The following is a 15317-nucleotide window of genomic DNA, read 5'->3' on the forward strand; positions in this document are numbered from 1 at the left end:
AAAATTAAGTTAGGAAACAAAAAAAAATAGTTTTGAATATTTTTTCCCCTTGTGAAAAGGTTCTGGTTTCAAATATATTTTGAAAAATATACCTTTTAACAGCTGTGTAGTAGTCTACCCTAAGGCTGTAGTTTTACCCTTAGGAAGAATTTTTTAGAAGCAGAAATTAAGCCTTGGAATTAGAACCTCTTGCAACTTGGGATGCCTGGGTGGCTCAGTTAGCTAAGCGTCTGCCTGCTGCTCAGGTCGTGATCCCGGGGTCCTGAGATCAAGTCCCGCATCAGGCTCCTTGCTCAGCAGGGAGCCTGCTTCTCCCTCTGCCCTCTGCCGCTACCCCTGCTTGTGTGTGCACGCTCTCTTTCCCTCTCCCCCTCTCTCTTGCTCTCTGACAGATAAATAAATAAATAAAATCTTAAAAAAAAAAAAAAAAGAATTTCTGTTAACCTCCTGCCTCTGTAGGGGTCCGTGGAGGGCAGATGTGCTAGGAGGAGGTCCAGCTGCAGGTACTGGAACTAGCCCATCTCTAAAGCCTCTACCAAGCATTCTAAGATTTTGGTGTCTGTGGTTGTTTTCCTTTTGCTGAAAACACAGGTTAAACAAGAATGACATCAGAACTCTTACTGGCTCAGTGTCGCTCTTCGGAGAAGAGGTAGCACAAGCATCAGTCGTGACAGTGTCGTTCTCAGGTGAACATCACAGGACTCAGAGTACCGGCAGTATCGTATTTTATGTTAAAAATGCAAACATGCGTTATATTCCACAGTTGAGAACTACTCATGGAAGCATGTAGTTTAAGATGAAGTCATTTGTTTATAACGAGTTAATACTTGGGTTCTTCTAAAGCTGAACCTGTTAGAGGAAAGAAGTCCTAGACCCTTTTTCATTTAAATTATTAACACTTTGTGTATTTTACTAGTGATTTAAAAGTGGCTAGAGTTTTTTTTTGTTTTGTTTTGTTTTTTGAAAGGAAAAAAAAAGGTTAGGGGAGACTGGCTGGCTCAGTCAGTAGAGCATGTGACTCTTGATCTTGGGGTTTTGAGTTCAAGTCCCATGTAGGGTGTAGAGATTACTTAAAAATAAAATCTTAAAAAAAAAAAAAAGTTAAAAAATGGAAGGTAGTTTATCAGTAGGTATTCACCTAAAAGAATATCAGATTTTGGTTGAGTAAAGAAGTGGAGAAAATATGTAATTTCCATTCTTTAAAACATTCGAGCACCTTCTGAGATCCAGGTATTGTGCAGGTGTATGTGTGTGTGTGTGTGCGCGCGCGCACGTGCGTGTGTACACACAGCTCTTTGGAAAATGTGTAGAAGGTGATTACCTCTTGGGAGTAGGCGTAGAGGTGGGGACGGTGAGGGGAAGGGCATGTAAGTTGAACTTCATTTTCCTGAGCCCTGGCCTGCAGCCCCACGTGGGCACAGCATAGTGGTTGCCAAGTGGAGGCCTGGGTTCATGTTGGAACTGTGGTGCCACCGCTTGCCAGCTGCAGAGGACTTGACCTCCCTTGGAGCCTCCTTTTCTGGACCGCATGGCAGGCTAACAGCAGTAACCTACCTTGGGGTGCTTGTGAGGATCGCGTTAATAAGACACCTAAAGCGCTCTGAGCGCTACCCGTAGTAAGCACCCGTAAGTGCGGGCCATTGTTACAATACATGACATAGTCTGCAGAGATGGAGGCCGTGCGGGTGCCTGTGGCCTGGGTGTTCTGAGGCGTAACGGGCTGCCGAAGTGGCTCTAACACGTGTCCCTTTGCCTTCTCCCAGGTGTTCGAGAGACAGCTGCAGCTGGCTGTGTCTCTGAAGAAGCCCTTGGTGATCCACTGCCGAGAAGCTGACGAAGATCTGCTGAACATCATGAAAAAATTTGTGCCCTCAGACTACAAGATCCATAGGTTAGAAGGCTGGAGCTTCGGTGGGCGGATGAAACGAACACTTCCTTCTGTGTAGGACGTTAGTTGGAAAAAGGAAAACTCAGTGAGGAGAAGATGATAGTATTAGGTCTTTGTGATGTAGTATCTTCTGTAAAGATTATTAGGTGAACCATGGGAAATTTCTGATTCTGACCATTTTTTACTTACAAAATGGCAGTTTTATATGGTTTGAGCTAATATCCCAAACCACCGGTGAGCAGGAAGGGGACTTCCATGGCTCTCATCCCTGGTGGCAGGCTAAAATGGAGTCTGAGTGCTCAGAAATGAGGGCTCTTGATCTGAGGAGAGGCCACGTGCTGTGACTTAGTGCACAGATAACATTCCAGGGCACCTACAAAGAAATTCTTTGCTTTTCTGAAAGTTCATTTCCCCCGCATTAAAATTCAGTTTGTATTTAATCCTAATTGTATTTAGGGGCTCTTAAGTTCGGTGTGGTAAACTCTTGATGTCCTGCCGTGTGCCTGTCGCGGGCGTTGGCTCAGGGCCCCCGGGAGCAGCTGTGGGAGGCATGTCAGTCATCTGGTGATTTCTGCAGAGCACAGGCCCGAGGTGGGCATAAAGAGCCAGAAGAGGGGCCATTAGCTTAGCTTTGCTGGAGAGGGGCCAGGAGCTGGTGCCTGGGTTGGTTCTTTCAAGATGGGTGAGATGGGTTAACTGGAAAAAAGAAAAAAAAAAAAAAAAAAAAAAAAACCAACCAAAAAACAAAAAAATGGAGTCTAGAACCCAAACCAGGTGTTGACAGGCAGCAGAAGGTGGTGGGTTATCAGGCCAGACTGCTGCCTTTCAGGTGCCCGGCCAGAGAGAACGACCTCTCTGACTGTGGTAGCCCAGGCCAGAGATGCGGTATAATCCCTTGGCTCTCTGGGGTGGGTTGGTTGGTGTCTCATGGCTTTGTTTTGGGATGGCTTTGAAGGAAATCTCATGGGGGGGGGGGCAGGTAAACCAGGGCTAAGATGGCTCAGTGAAGTGTTGTGGCTGGAGGAAGCCATGAATTTTCAGATCGGTTGGCGATATGTAATGTACTAAGAACATGAACAGTTACCCAATTCAGAGAAGATTCGCTGTGGCCCCACTCCTTAATATCTTCCCTTCTCTTTCCTTCCAGTCCATTTGACTGCAGAAACATAATTTGTACCTATTGTAATTGTGATCTTGGAGGGGCCACAGCCTTTAATTCTGCTTCTCTTCTTGTGTTACAAGCGTACCCTGTCCCTATATTGTTCTCTCTCCCCCGTGGGGGTCGCTTGAAGTGGCTGTGTGGGATTTGGCGCTATGATGGGTTGACTGCTGAGCTTCAGACCCAAGAGTCGCCTTGAGTCTTACTGTGTTGGAATCAGTTCTTGTCTGGTGACTGGAGTCCTTCCCTTGGATGCAGTCTTTGTGTTTCTGGGAACTTGTCCACAGAAGAGAATTTGAGAGGGAAGGTGGGGGCAGAGGGAGCTGTGAGAGGGGCCCTGACCTGGAAACCCTCCCTTCCCCCCACCAGGCACTGCTTCACCGGCAGCTACCCAGTCATCGAGCCCCTGCTGAAGCACTTCCCCAACATGTCTGTGGGCTTCACCGCAGTCCTGACTTACTCCTCCGCCTGGGAGGCCCGGGACGCTCTGAAGCAGATCCCGCTGGAGAGGATCATCGTGGAAACGGACGCTCCCTACTTCCTGCCCCGACAGGTAGGGGTGTCATCAGGCTGAGTTGAGGTGGGGGGGGGAGGGGGCTGGTCACCTTTGCAAGGTTGGCAGGGCCAGAGCCCCAGTGACTGCCAGGTCTCACCCTTGGCTGTGTAGATGTCTCCTTGTTGTGGTTCTGCAAAACCAAAAGTCTAGGGGTCTGAGAAGCTGAAGGGTAACCACTCTCTTCCAGGCAGTGCAAAGCCCTACCCTGTAGAGGGTAGTCCAAGGAAGCGTGGGACCCTGCTCACCCAGAGCCCCCCATGACTAGGACTCTCCCTGCACCTGCAGGTAAAGGGGTCTCTACAGGGCAGCCCCAAAGAGGTCCTTGCTGGGGAAGGGCAGGGAGGGGGATCTGTGTCATGGCTGTGCGCAGAAGGCACAGTGATGTTCTGAATGCTTGATGTCTTCCAGGTTCCCAAAAGCCTCTGCCAGTACGCCCACCCAGGCCTGGCCTTGCATACAGTTCGAGAGATTGCGAGGGTCAAAGATCAGCCACTCTCCCACACCTTGGCCACCTTGCGTGAGAACACCAGCCGCCTCTACAATCTTTAAGCAGAGACGGTGCAGTCAGGAGGAAAAGGTCAGACGAGAAGAGGTCATAAAAATTACATTATAGGTTTTTTAAAAATCAGGACAAAAATAGGTTTCTCTGCATTTTCTTACTGTAGAGAATGTGAACATAGAGTGAGCATTAAGCCTGATCTGTCTTGAGTGAACTTGGTTTGGGACCGTCTTCCTTTTCTCTTCCCACCCCTCCAGGACAACCAGTGGCCTGACTGAAGATGGGTCCCAGGTCAAGGAGATGTCTGGAGAGCCTACCGGAACGGAGAAAAGCAGGACAGGATGTTTGCCTTGAAGTCCCGTCATAAGGCTCTACTTGGGGCCGGTGGGTGGGGTGGGGTGCAGCGGAGCAGGATGCCAGTGAGGGGTTACCCAGGGCGGTCAGTGGAGAAGGAAGAGGCCAAGAGGCGGTGCAGCGCGTCTGCCAGTCCCGATGCCCGTGCTCCGCAGCCTGCGGTTTTGAGCAGTCTTCACAGACACCCTCCTCCTCGTCTTAGCACACGTGGGTGTGTAACTTGGCTCCTGGTGGTTGTCAGTTCTAAAAATGAACTCCCAAGTGGGAAAGCTCCTCTGGGGGACATTGGCTGGAGCCCCGTCTCGGAGGTGCATGGTCCTGCCACCGCGAAGTCCTCCCCCTCCCTTCCCAGGACGAGTCTTCAGTTCGGCTGTCCCATTGCCACGTCAGTTCCACTTGGGCATGGGTGGAAGGCCGCGGCTGCTGGCCTTACTGGTTCCACTGCCAGCGGTATGGAGGGGCTGGGGGTCGCTCACTGTCTGGGGAAGTCCTGGCCGATGGAGATTGGGACGGACTGGGGGACTCAAGGAAGAGGCCTTGAGGAAGAGGAGCCCAGAGAAGGGGTTTCTCCTTACCGGTGCCCCCAGGGCTGCAGCTCACTTGTGTTAAACTGAGAAGGGTCCAGTTTGCAGCAGATGCGACCTCCTGCCCTGCTGTCAGGGGGTCCCAGCTGCCCGTTTCTCCATTTTTGTCCCATTCTCCTGGAACACTGGACCAAGAATACTTCTGTTTCACCCCATGTGACAGCCCCCCTGTGTGCCCCACGCAGGCTGAGTGGTAAACCAATTTAATTCTGCAAACAATGCCGGGGCCACTCAGCCCTGGTCTCTGGGCTGTGCAGAACAAGCAGGCCTGTTGTCTCTGCCTTCCAGTCCCCTCCCAGGGCTCTCCCTTGCCTTTGCCTCATCTGTGTCCTTTCTCCGTGTTGGAAGTGAGAGCCTCTCCTTTGACTTTTGAGCAGTCGGGTCATCAAGTTCTAAGCTCTGTTCTGTTCCCTGCTGGTCTGTTACAGGCCCTGGAAGGTTATAATGGTCAAGGGTTAAGTGTGAGGACACTCTGCACTTTGTCCAAAAGGATCCTTTACTCTGAGCTCCCACGGTGAGATGGGACACCCTGAGTCCCTTGTCTGTTTCTTGGAGACCAGAGGCTTAAGTCGTAAAACCCATCCCTTAATGCTGGGTTTCTCTAGGTGTTTTTGGAAGGTGCATTTGAGCCTCGTAAGTGAAAAGGGAATGGACTCAACATTTCCTATCTGGTATTTCTGTCTTGCCCCAGTACACCCGTTACTGGCCTGGGAAGTAGGCCTTGATTCACAGTTGACCTTCCACGTGTCAGCCACGGGGTGTCTGTGCCTCCAGTTTGCCAGCATAGGGAGTCGGTGGCTTGTTCTCCTGCTTGGAGGAATTGGAGGACTGAGTATTTCAGAGTGCTTTATTGTCACCCCAACGAACTGCAGCCTGTGCAGCCCCTTGCCCACGAGCCCTGGACGTCAGTACTGCCTACACCGGCAGTTGACTGGCCCTGTGCTGGAGGGTTCGGGGGGAGCACTGAGCAGATGTCCCCGAGCCTGTGCGGCCTCCCTGCCAAGGTAAAGCACAAGGTGCTATATCCTTTAACCTCTAGGAATTAAGATGGTCATTTCTGTGTGTCACACAGTGGAACACGACTTGTGTGGGTGCGAAAGCCGGTGGGCATTGTTTTTGATTCGATTTTTGGCTGGCTGATGTGATTGTGTTTGCTGTGCTGCCGGAATGCCTCTGTGTGTCCCCCCACCCCCTGCCCCTTTTGGCCATCTCTTTCTGAAAATAAAGTGATTGGTCTTCAGCCAGCTCCTATGCTCTCCGTGTTTGGTTAGATTTCTGAGTGATGGCAACAATTAAGTTGTTGTAGCCTGAGAATCCTTGTAACCTGAGAATCCAGAGGTCTGGAGAAACTCTCAAGCGCACATGTGTGTCTCTGAAAAATTGAAGTGGTAATAAGAATACACGGTACCTTCTTGTAAGTTCGGCCGCCCTTGGGCATTAACCGACTGTATTGCCTGGGGACTCGGAAGTAAGTATGTAGGTCTTTTCTCTCCGCTTCCTTTCCTCCCCAGAGCACTGTGGTGGGAAACATCGCAAGGGTGGTGTTGACTGGATCTGTCGTCTCGAGGGCGGCTTCAGACCGCGAGCTCCTCTGACGCCTCCGGGCAAACTTCGGGGGAAGCCCTGTGTCACTACTTGTGGTCGGTTCTCTCATTTTGTGCTAAGGTATTAATGAACACAGGTGCACAAGCCAGAGGTAAACCTGTAAAAAAGAAGGCTGTGTTCCAAGAATGATAAATCCGGAACCGGAGTCGATGCGTCTTCGAGACACCATCGTTGATGGTGTATTTTCAGCATAATCCTGTCACTTTGTCTCCTCTGTTCCTTCCCAGGTGAAGACGCAGTTGACTGCCTCCGCTCGGTGATGGTCTTACTTGTGGCTAGAAATCTCCTGCTCTCAGCTTTTACGATGCTTGCGTCTTTCTGTGTTAAGCTTGGGACCAGTTACCAATCGTTTACCGTCAGCACTTTGATGTTGGTGTCACTCAGGTGTATAAAATCAGGGCCCAGGGCCACTGAGGTACACAGTGATGGAACAGACTGCCCCCCCGACAGAGACGGCGCACGTGTTCATCAGTGGCCAGCCAGCCCTAGTCACAGTAAGCGCTCATTTGTCAGTGGTGGCTGGGGTGTATTCAGAGTAGGAGGGTGGCGAGGCATGGGTCTCCATTCTTAGGTTTGCACACCATCACAGGAATTCCTGAGCATACACCTGTAAGTGTATAATAAGTTAAATACTATGTACCAGGTATATTACGAAACACTAAAGTTTTTTATAAGGAGAGTTTTTTTCTCCAGCAAGTATCTTGTTCCCCCCCCCCCAGGGGTAAATACACCCTGTTTCAGAGAAACTTAAGTTAGTGGCATCATTAAATAATGCATGGAGGTGTGGGTTTCAGAAAGCTGACATGGGGGGGTGGCGGTGCCTGGGTGGCTCAGTTGGTTAAGTGTCCAGCTCTTGATCTCAGCTCAGGTCTTGATCTCAGGGTCGTTGAGTTCAAACCCCATATTGGGCTCCATGCTGGGCAAGGAACCTACTTTAAAAAAACAAAACAAAACTGACATAGGACCGTGTTTGAAATGCTACATTTTGCTAAATTTTTTTTCTGTCAGTCACCCACTCCAGGTTGACCCAATGTATTAGGAAGGAAAATGAGAAACCAAAGAAGCCCCTTGGATCCTAGGGCAAGGGGAGCAGTGACTGAGAGGCACGGACCCAAGGACTGTAGCTCTGGGTAGGAGGTGGCAACATATTTGCTGTGTGACTTTGGAAAGTTGCTTAATTTCTCTGAGCGTCGCTTTCCTCCCTCTTCAGTGGGCTTGTTGTGAAAGTTCACTGAAAGTACACTGGTTACACGTCTGTACGTAGAACGGTGCCCGGTGTGCCGCAGGAATGCCTCCTACGCGCCTGGTGCCTTGTGGGAGATACCGTGCTCAGTCTTGGCACTAACCCAGGGAGGTAGGTGTTTTACGTGTGAGGAGCCTGAGAAATTCAGCGTCTTGGTCGGGAATTCAAATTGGGGTCTGATGAAGCTCCGAGCTTTCCACGCTCTCGTGCTTGCTGGCCCAGTGCGAGTGCCTGGTCCGGAGTAGGTGCTCAGCATGTTTCTTACAGGAATGACCGAGGCAAGTGGGGGAGAATGCTGGTGAGTCCTTCGGGAGAGGATTCAGTCCTTGCCTTTGCTGGGGAAGCATCAGGTGACCAGCATTTCCCTCGGGGCTGGGCACCCATCCTGCCTGGGGCCCAATCTGCTGCTGCTTCCCTGGGTCAGGAGCTGGCTCCCCGGATCAGTTTGACCACACGTGCACCTTGGATCCTTCTCTGGCTGTTGTGGAGAGGGCTGTGGGCCTGGTTAGTGATGATCAGAGTTGCAGCCCTACTGAGCGATGGAGCTGGGATGTGGCTAAGCTCCAGGATGGCGCGCTGGTCTCTGCGTCCGTGCTGGGTGCTGGCCATCTGGGGGCTGAGGAAGGTCCTTTCCCTCCACTTCTACTGCCTTTCTCCCGCTTCCCTCCCTTCCTCCACTTAGCTCACCTGTTCTCCAGGGCCTTACGTTCTTTCAATGGTTAATAATACCTTTCAGTCTTACTACTGAGGCTTAGAGGTAGATGCTTTCAGAAGCAAAGACTGGGTGAGCGAAGTCTGTGTGTCTTCTGAGAGATGCAGGTCTGTGTGTGGCGGACACAAGGGATGGACATGTTGACAGCGAGGCTGTGGCTAGAGAAATGGGGGAAGGTGAGTGAGAGTGATGTTTTCTCAGCTTTGTTGAGGGTGTCACCTGGCCAGGTTTGAGTTTTCTGTTTTATATGGAAATCGACACCTGTGCCGTGCCAGGCGGGTAATCTGGCTCTGCCCTGTGCCATGCTGCCTGAATTGAACAGGATCCAGTGCCTCTCAGCCAGTTTAAAAAAGCCATTTATTAGCCTGAGGATCTTGTTAAATGAAGATCCTGACACAGTAGGCCCAGGGTGGGGCCTAAGATTCTGCATTTCTTTTCTTTCTATTTTTTTAGGATTCATTTATTTAATTCGGAGCAAAAGAGTGGGTACGTGGGCATGGGGGGAGGGGCAGAGGCGGAGGGAGAATCCTGAAGCAGACTCCCCTCTGAGTGCGGAGCCCTACATGGGGCTCGATCTCCCCACCCCTACACCGCGACCTGAGCCAAAACCAAGAGTCGGCTGCTTAACCAACTGAGCCATCCAAGATTCTGCATCTCTAAGAGATCTCAGATGCTGGTGGGTTCCACGGTGCACACGGTGTTCCTTGTGGCGGCTGGGTTTCAGTGTGCCTGCCAAGTGTGATCAGTGGTTAATGCCAGTAGCGCTGTGCCTTGAGTGCCAGGTGACCAGAGTTTTCCTCGAGAATAGGCGTGGCTCCAATAGCCCCTCTGATAGAAAGGCTTTTCCAGAGTGTGCGTGTTACCCCAACTCTGCTGAGGACTGGCCTACATATTTCTAATAGGTATCCATGTGTCTGATTTGGCAGTACTTACATTTGGAGCCTCCTTTTTCTTTTCTATTTTCTTTTTTCTCCTTAGTGATTCATCCATCACCTGTCATCACCAGTTCTTAGCACTCGGTTCACAAGTTTATGCTCAAGTGTAAATCACTCGTAACTGACCTTCCTCCCAGGAAGGCTGCTATCTTTAGTGGAACTAAGTTGTGAACGTAAGGATCAAGGCTCAATTCAGCTGTGAGCTGGAGTTGGCAATCTTTAGGGACACCTGCCCAGTATCGATGTCACCAAGGCAGTGCCCAGCTTTGCCCTGTCTTTTCAGTAGTGGACAAGAAGGAGGGAGAAGTGGTTATTTCAGACTGTCTAGCAGTGGCTCATAGCCATAGTAAGCACGCCACTTGTGTATAACTTCAAACTCACGCTTTGGCATTCCCAGGATCCTGTTGTGATCGTGCATGTCAGTTCAGTGGATGTTGGCTCTGATAATGTCACCTGAAGTTCTTGGTCCACAGTCCTTGCTAATGGTTACTAATCTCTCATTGTCACTTCACTGTGCTCAGGAAGCTGTGATATTCACAAGAACTGTCTTCTTCCTCTCCCATCCCCCCCTTCTTGATTTCCTAAGCAGGCACACCTGCCTTACTACACATCCTCCTTTTCTCTTCCCATTGACTAGTTTAAAAAAAATTTTTTTTTAATGAAATGTGAAGTTTTCATCTTTGGTGAAATAAATTTCTGCTTTAAATGTTCAGCATATGGTTTGAATGTTTATTCACCTCTTAAGCTAGTACCACTCAGAACTGGGAGTTGTTGCAGAAGCAGTGTAAAAGCCAGGTGAGTGCTTCTAAGGTTGGGGGGAATACAGGAGGGCCAGTCTTGTGGACGATCACTCGTCTGCCAGGGCCTCTGAAAAGCGAGAGGTCAAGTCAAAATTCAGCGTCTGCCATTCTGCCAGTGCCTTTGAAGATGGCTTTTCTTCCCCAGTGGCGATGTCGGAGGCGGTGCGTTGTTATGCGGCGGGAGGGTCAGGTATTGGCCTTGGAGTGTAGAATGTGTGACTTGGTCTCGTCCCCCGAAAGCTGAGTCTTGGTTTCCTTACCTGCACCGCCGCTTGAGTGCCCTGCTTCTGCCTACCTCACTCACGTGGTTGGTGGGAGTGGAGGGTGGTGCCGTGTTGGTGAGGGGAGTGCCTTGCAGGTGGTCGTGTGCTTCCAGAGGCAGGTGTTTGCCCCCGCGATCAGGAACAGATCGGGTGGTTTCTTTTTACACGCCAAGAACGGATTCTCCACAAAACCTAGAAGCTTAATTCTGAGTGTAGCACTAATTCCTTTTGTTTGTGAAGTAAAGTTATCCAGTAAAAGTACTTAACATCAAATAGTTTTATGCTCTCAGAGTGGGTGTTAGCTCCATTTTATGGTTAGGAAATTGGGGTTCTCTGGGACCCCAGAGTAGTTACTGTGCTAGTTCTTGGAACATAGTGCGTTCTTGGAATACAAAGACTGTGCTCACCCCGTTTCTGAGCCACTCACAAATCCCAGCCCAGCCCGCTCTCCGGCAGACATTTGGGAAAGAGGAATTAGAAGCTTTTTGAGACGCAAGGGTAGAGGAAGAAAACTTCTCTTGTGTCATCTATCGGCTGGGCTCACGTTTGGGACTCCAAGGAAACCGAAATGACCTGACTGGGAGAGGGACTTACCGTTGGCCTCTTCCCAGAGGATGTCCTGAAGAAACTTCCCCAGCGCCTGGCCATGCTCCTGGTACTGAGCCCCGGACAGCTTGATTCCGACATCAAAGGGAGCATTGAACTAGGAGGAGGGGTGGGAAAGATCCAGGAGGTGTCAGAGGTCACACCATCCCAAACACCACCCTCCCAGAGGAGGCCCTGGGCTCTCAGGCTTTCGGCACCAGGCGGGGAGGGAGGAGGGCCTGTGGCCCAGCAGGCAGCACTGCGGGGGAGCCCAGCCAGCTTACTGTGCCTTCTTAGGCCTGTTCTTACTGCCCCTGCCATCTCGAGGGCACTTAGCTTGCACTCTTTCCTTACCTCTAGGGAGGTTGCTCATAGAAGCTGTGGGTCTCCCTAGGTTGCTCCCACTCCCCACTGTAATTTTGGAAGACATAAGGTAGAGTCACCAATGATAGAATTTCAGGATCCGGTAGGGAGACGGGGGTGGGGGGCAGTGGGTTTCCCCAGTGTCATAGCACTAGCCTGGTGGTGGTCTGTGCCCCTCCACTGCCCCCAACCCCTCTCCCAGCTGTTCTTCCTGTCCTGGGCACAGGCCTTTCCTTGTCCCATGGAAAGTCAGACAAGAAGCTGAACTTTCCCTGGAAAGATGCTCTGAGCCAAGTGCTTTCTTCTTTCTGTGCCTCTGTCTCTTCCCTCCTACAGGGAGATCACCCCATTTCCCCTACTTCCGCAGCACTCTCAGAAATGATTTATTAAAGCTCAGAGCTTTGGGAAAATGGGGAAGAGCTCTCTTTGCAGCCACATCATGGTTTTCGCCCCTTGGAGGGCAGACGGTGTTCTCTCTGTTCTTGCAGCAGCTGTCTTGGTACCTGGTACCTGTGTGCCGGTCACTGCGATGCCTGAAGGAGTCACTGAAGGAATCTTGGTGCTGGCCGAGAGCCTTCAGTCGTGGGTCCTTCTGCCTCCTGCCCTCCTGACAGGAGGCCTGGAGAGGTTGAGGACTTGCCTGAGGCTTCAGAGGAGTGGTGGCCAGGGACTAGACTGCAGGACTCCCACCCACACGCCTGGGAAACTCTTCTGGTCCTGGGCTGTGGCAACATCTGGCCTGGAGCCCCTCCATCCGCCAGGCCTGACCAAGGCCTTGCCTCCGTGCTGGGGACAGTCCCCTGGGCCTCCGCGCCTGGCGGGTACCACTGTTCCCGTTTCACATGTGAGCAAACATGCTCTGAGAGGTTATGAAGAAAACGAATAGCTCCTTGTTCCCTTTCAAACATTTACCTTCTTCCTGGTCTCCATGGGGAAGGTGGAGGGAGTGGGGAATGACCTGGTTGGGTTTTGAGGGAACTCCGGCCTTCCGGTTCCCTCCCATCAGCAAGTACTCCATATTCTCCCCCCGCTGCGGCTATTAGTCACGTGGCCCCTGCAGACTTCTTGGGAACCATGTGTGCCCCGATCTGGGGGCCTGCTGGCTGCTCCAGCACCCTGGAGCTAGGCGGCAGGGGCAGGGAAGAGGTGGCCTGGCAACTCCTGAGGGGGAGATTTGCTTCTGGGGGCTTAGAAAGGCCTGTTTGGCTCCAGGGCTTCATCCCTTCCGCTGGGGGTAGGGGAGTGTGGGGGAAGGGATAGGACTTGGTCTCAGAAGTCTTCCAGCTCTGAAAGTCGATTTCAGGAGGAACACATCTGGGGGAAGGTGGAGAGGCGGGACCCCAGTGCCGGAGGGGCTTAGGGAGTGTGTCCAGAGCCCTGCAGCCAGGGGGGCAGGCCTTCCCACCTCTGGCAGCCCCAGTGCCTCCCAGACAGTTCAGACTTCGGGTTCTAATGGAGGTGGTGCAGGCCGTCTCCTCCAAGACCAGCCTTCATGGGAACTGGAAACTTCTGGTTGGCCCAGCCCTGCCTTGAGTTACCAAGCCACCAAAACCCCTTCCCTGTCTGAGACTGCGAGCTAGCCTGGCTGGGGTGAGTGCCGGCCGGCTGGGACTGGCAGTCTCACCAGGCAATTCCCTGGTTTTTAATTCGAGGATTTGCAGGAGCGGAATGGGAATGTGGGGGGTTGGGGATCTCACATGTGGTGTGGAGGAAGCATCTGAGAACACCCCTAGGTTCTGGTAAGCATCTGAGACAGCGTGGGTTGGGAGTTCATCCTTGATAGAAGAGGCTGGTGGGTAGTGGGGGAGGCCAAGGCAGGACGCACTTCGGCTTCTCAGACCAGCAGAGACAAGTGGGGGTGCTCTTGGGCTGCAGTGTGTGCTCTGTTTGCCAGGCCAGGGAGGGGAAGTGGGCTCGGGAGCTGGAGTCAGCCCTGACCTTGGGGCCCGCCTCTGCCCCACACTGGCTGTGGCACCTCGGGCGCGTGAGCTCATCTGTCTGAACTGTTCCTCGTCTACAAGATGAGGGCAATAATGTCAGACCTACTTACCTCGTAGGTTGTTGGTGTGTGTTACGGGGAAGACCATTCGTAATGCAGTCTCGGCCAGTGGGCACGAGCAGTAGTGGTCCCCGTTATTCAGTGCTACCCCAGGGCAATCCTGGTGTACCCACAGGGAGACGTCTGTCGCCTGAATGTCAGAGCCATTCCCTGGGCCAGCTTTCCAGGAAATCCCTTCACTCCCTCTCTGGCCTAATCTCCCCCTTTATTTCCAGACGTTCTCCTTGCCCCATGCAAGATTTGTTGGAGCCCAAACAAGCCCGATTGGTCCTGTCTTCGTCTTCAGATGGGGATGGTGAGTGGCCTGTCCAGGGGGCCGTCCGGGTCCGCTCCCGCCCCGGCTAAGGTCGGAGAGGCCCCTGGGCCAACCAGACAGTTTTCTGTGGGGAAACATCTTCAGTCTGTGACCAGCTGATTATTCCTCGCTGTCTGTCTCTTGGCACCATGTTTGCTGACTCTCTTGAAATCACCCGCTGTTGGCTAGCACCCCTCTTCCCCTCTGCTCATGGCTCCTTGTCCTGTCCCACTCTGTTGTAGCAAAGTTACTTCTCAGACCTTTGCCTCTTGATGGGAAAAGACCTGGTAGAGCCCAGTTAGGATCAACTCTTTTCATACTGTTTTACATTTCTTAAGTCGTCGCTATAGCGGATCCCTGTTCCTAGCTTGCCCTCCTCCTCCCCCAACCCCTCCACGGCCACAAAACATAAACCTGCAGAGGAACCAACCCGGATCTCCAGCTCATCCTCTGCCCCTTCCACTTGACTTGTGTCTTCTGGGCGGGGCGAGCCTTCCAGAGCTCGGGGCTGCAGTTTGGCTGGTGGCTTCTTGGACTCCTTTCTCTGCTGGAAAGAGGTATTTATTCTCTTAGGGCCCTAAGCCCCTTATACATGGAGAAGCAGAGTGAGGTGTGAACCTCTGGTCAGACCCAGAGTCGTCCTGTGTGCTCTCAGAGAAAGCTGAAGCCCAGGGAGTTTGAGCCACTGCCCGGGTCACACAGCTGGCTGCTATGTGGCAAGGCTGGAACAAGATACCCCAGCCTGAATGTGGGGCTTTATGGGGAGACGTTTTACCTGGACTTTCTGGTGTTCAGGGCTCAGGAAGCTGGAGCCCGCCATGGCCAAGTCCATCCAGAGCACACTGAAGAGCAGCAGGCTGCAGAGGGTCCCCAGGGAGGGCATGGTGTCCGATGGGCCTGGAGGAGAGAGGGTCTCCAGGCTGTGTGCCTTCCCATCTCGCCCTGTGCCCCAGACCTCGCCCGGGTAGGAGCCCAGCAGACAGGGTGAGGGGACTTGGACCTGGGATGTCACTGCTGAAAAAAGCTCTTCCCACCCCTGCTAGAGGGGCTCCCTCTGCCCACCTCCCCCAGGTAGCGAATTGAAGGATATGTACCCCCTATTCCCAGGCTGTGCGGGAGTGGGACTCCCCATATTTGTCCCAGGCCCCCAGCAGCTTGTGCCAGGTTTCTTAATGAAGGCTCATGAAGCTGAACCAGCAGGGTCCCCAGGGTATATGGGGATTTGGGTGGGGCTCCAGCTGTCTCTGAGCAGCCGGACTGCCCCATGTTGTGCAGCGGCCCCCCCCTTTGTTCGGATGGGCCTGTGAATGACCAGCAGTCAGAGCAAGTTAAACCCATGAACCCACATACGAAGAGTGAAGAGAGTGCCTACCTGGGGTTCCTGGTGGAGGTGGTGCCCAGCGGCTGGCTGGGCCTT

General features: G+C 52.4%; 2 protein-coding genes across 3 annotated transcripts in view; one reads left to right on the top strand and one right to left on the bottom strand.

The window, feature by feature from the left end:
- The window catches only part of TATDN2 (TatD DNase domain containing 2), a 31828-nt gene extending 21583 nt beyond the window's left edge, over positions 1-10245 (top strand). The window contains exons 5-8 of one of the 2 annotated variants that reach the window (XR_003316854.4): positions 1764-1891; positions 3417-3600; positions 3791-3888; positions 4012-4096. Coding sequence is in view for 1 of the 2 variants with exons in the window: in XM_026501355.4 (XP_026357140.2) it covers positions 1764-1891; positions 3417-3600; positions 4012-4152 (453 nt within the window). In the remaining variant the exon portion in view is untranslated. Of the gene's footprint in view, positions 1-1763; positions 1892-3416; positions 3601-3790; positions 3889-4011; positions 4181-4359 lie in introns of those variants that run through there. The other variant, XM_026501355.4, reaches the window with a different exon arrangement.
- A 5-nt stretch (positions 10246-10250) lies between these two features.
- Positions 10251-14795, bottom strand: GHRL (ghrelin and obestatin prepropeptide). Its single transcript, XM_044385149.2, has 4 exons — positions 14676-14795; positions 14331-14447; positions 11193-11301; positions 10251-10402 (listed from the first exon to the last, which is right to left on the bottom strand). The coding sequence occupies exons 1-4, from the start codon at positions 14781-14783 to the stop codon at positions 10383-10385; spliced, it is 354 nt and encodes a 117-aa protein (XP_044241084.1). The 5' UTR covers positions 14784-14795; the 3' UTR covers positions 10251-10382.
- Positions 14796-15317: the final 522 nt, after the last annotated feature.

Source organism: Ursus arctos, unplaced genomic scaffold, assembly GCF_023065955.2.
Source record: "Ursus arctos isolate Adak ecotype North America unplaced genomic scaffold, UrsArc2.0 scaffold_14, whole genome shotgun sequence".
Classification (NCBI taxonomy): domain Eukaryota; kingdom Metazoa; phylum Chordata; class Mammalia; order Carnivora; family Ursidae; genus Ursus; species Ursus arctos.

Excerpts from the sequence above, each read along its gene's own strand:
- GHRL (XM_044385149.2), bottom strand. The coding sequence starts at position 14,783 with ATGCCCTCCCTGGGGACCCTCTGCAGCCTGCTGCTCTTCAGTGTGCTC. Across the intron at positions 14,448-14,675 it reads CTGAACACCAGAAAGTCCAG|CAGAGAAAGGAGTCCAAGAA; the intron begins GTAAAACGTCTC and ends ACCTCTTTCCAG. Across the intron at positions 10,403-11,192 it reads CCTCTGGGAAGAGGCCAACG|AGGCCCTGGCAGACGAGTGA; the intron begins GTAAGTCCCTCT and ends CTCGCTTTTCAG.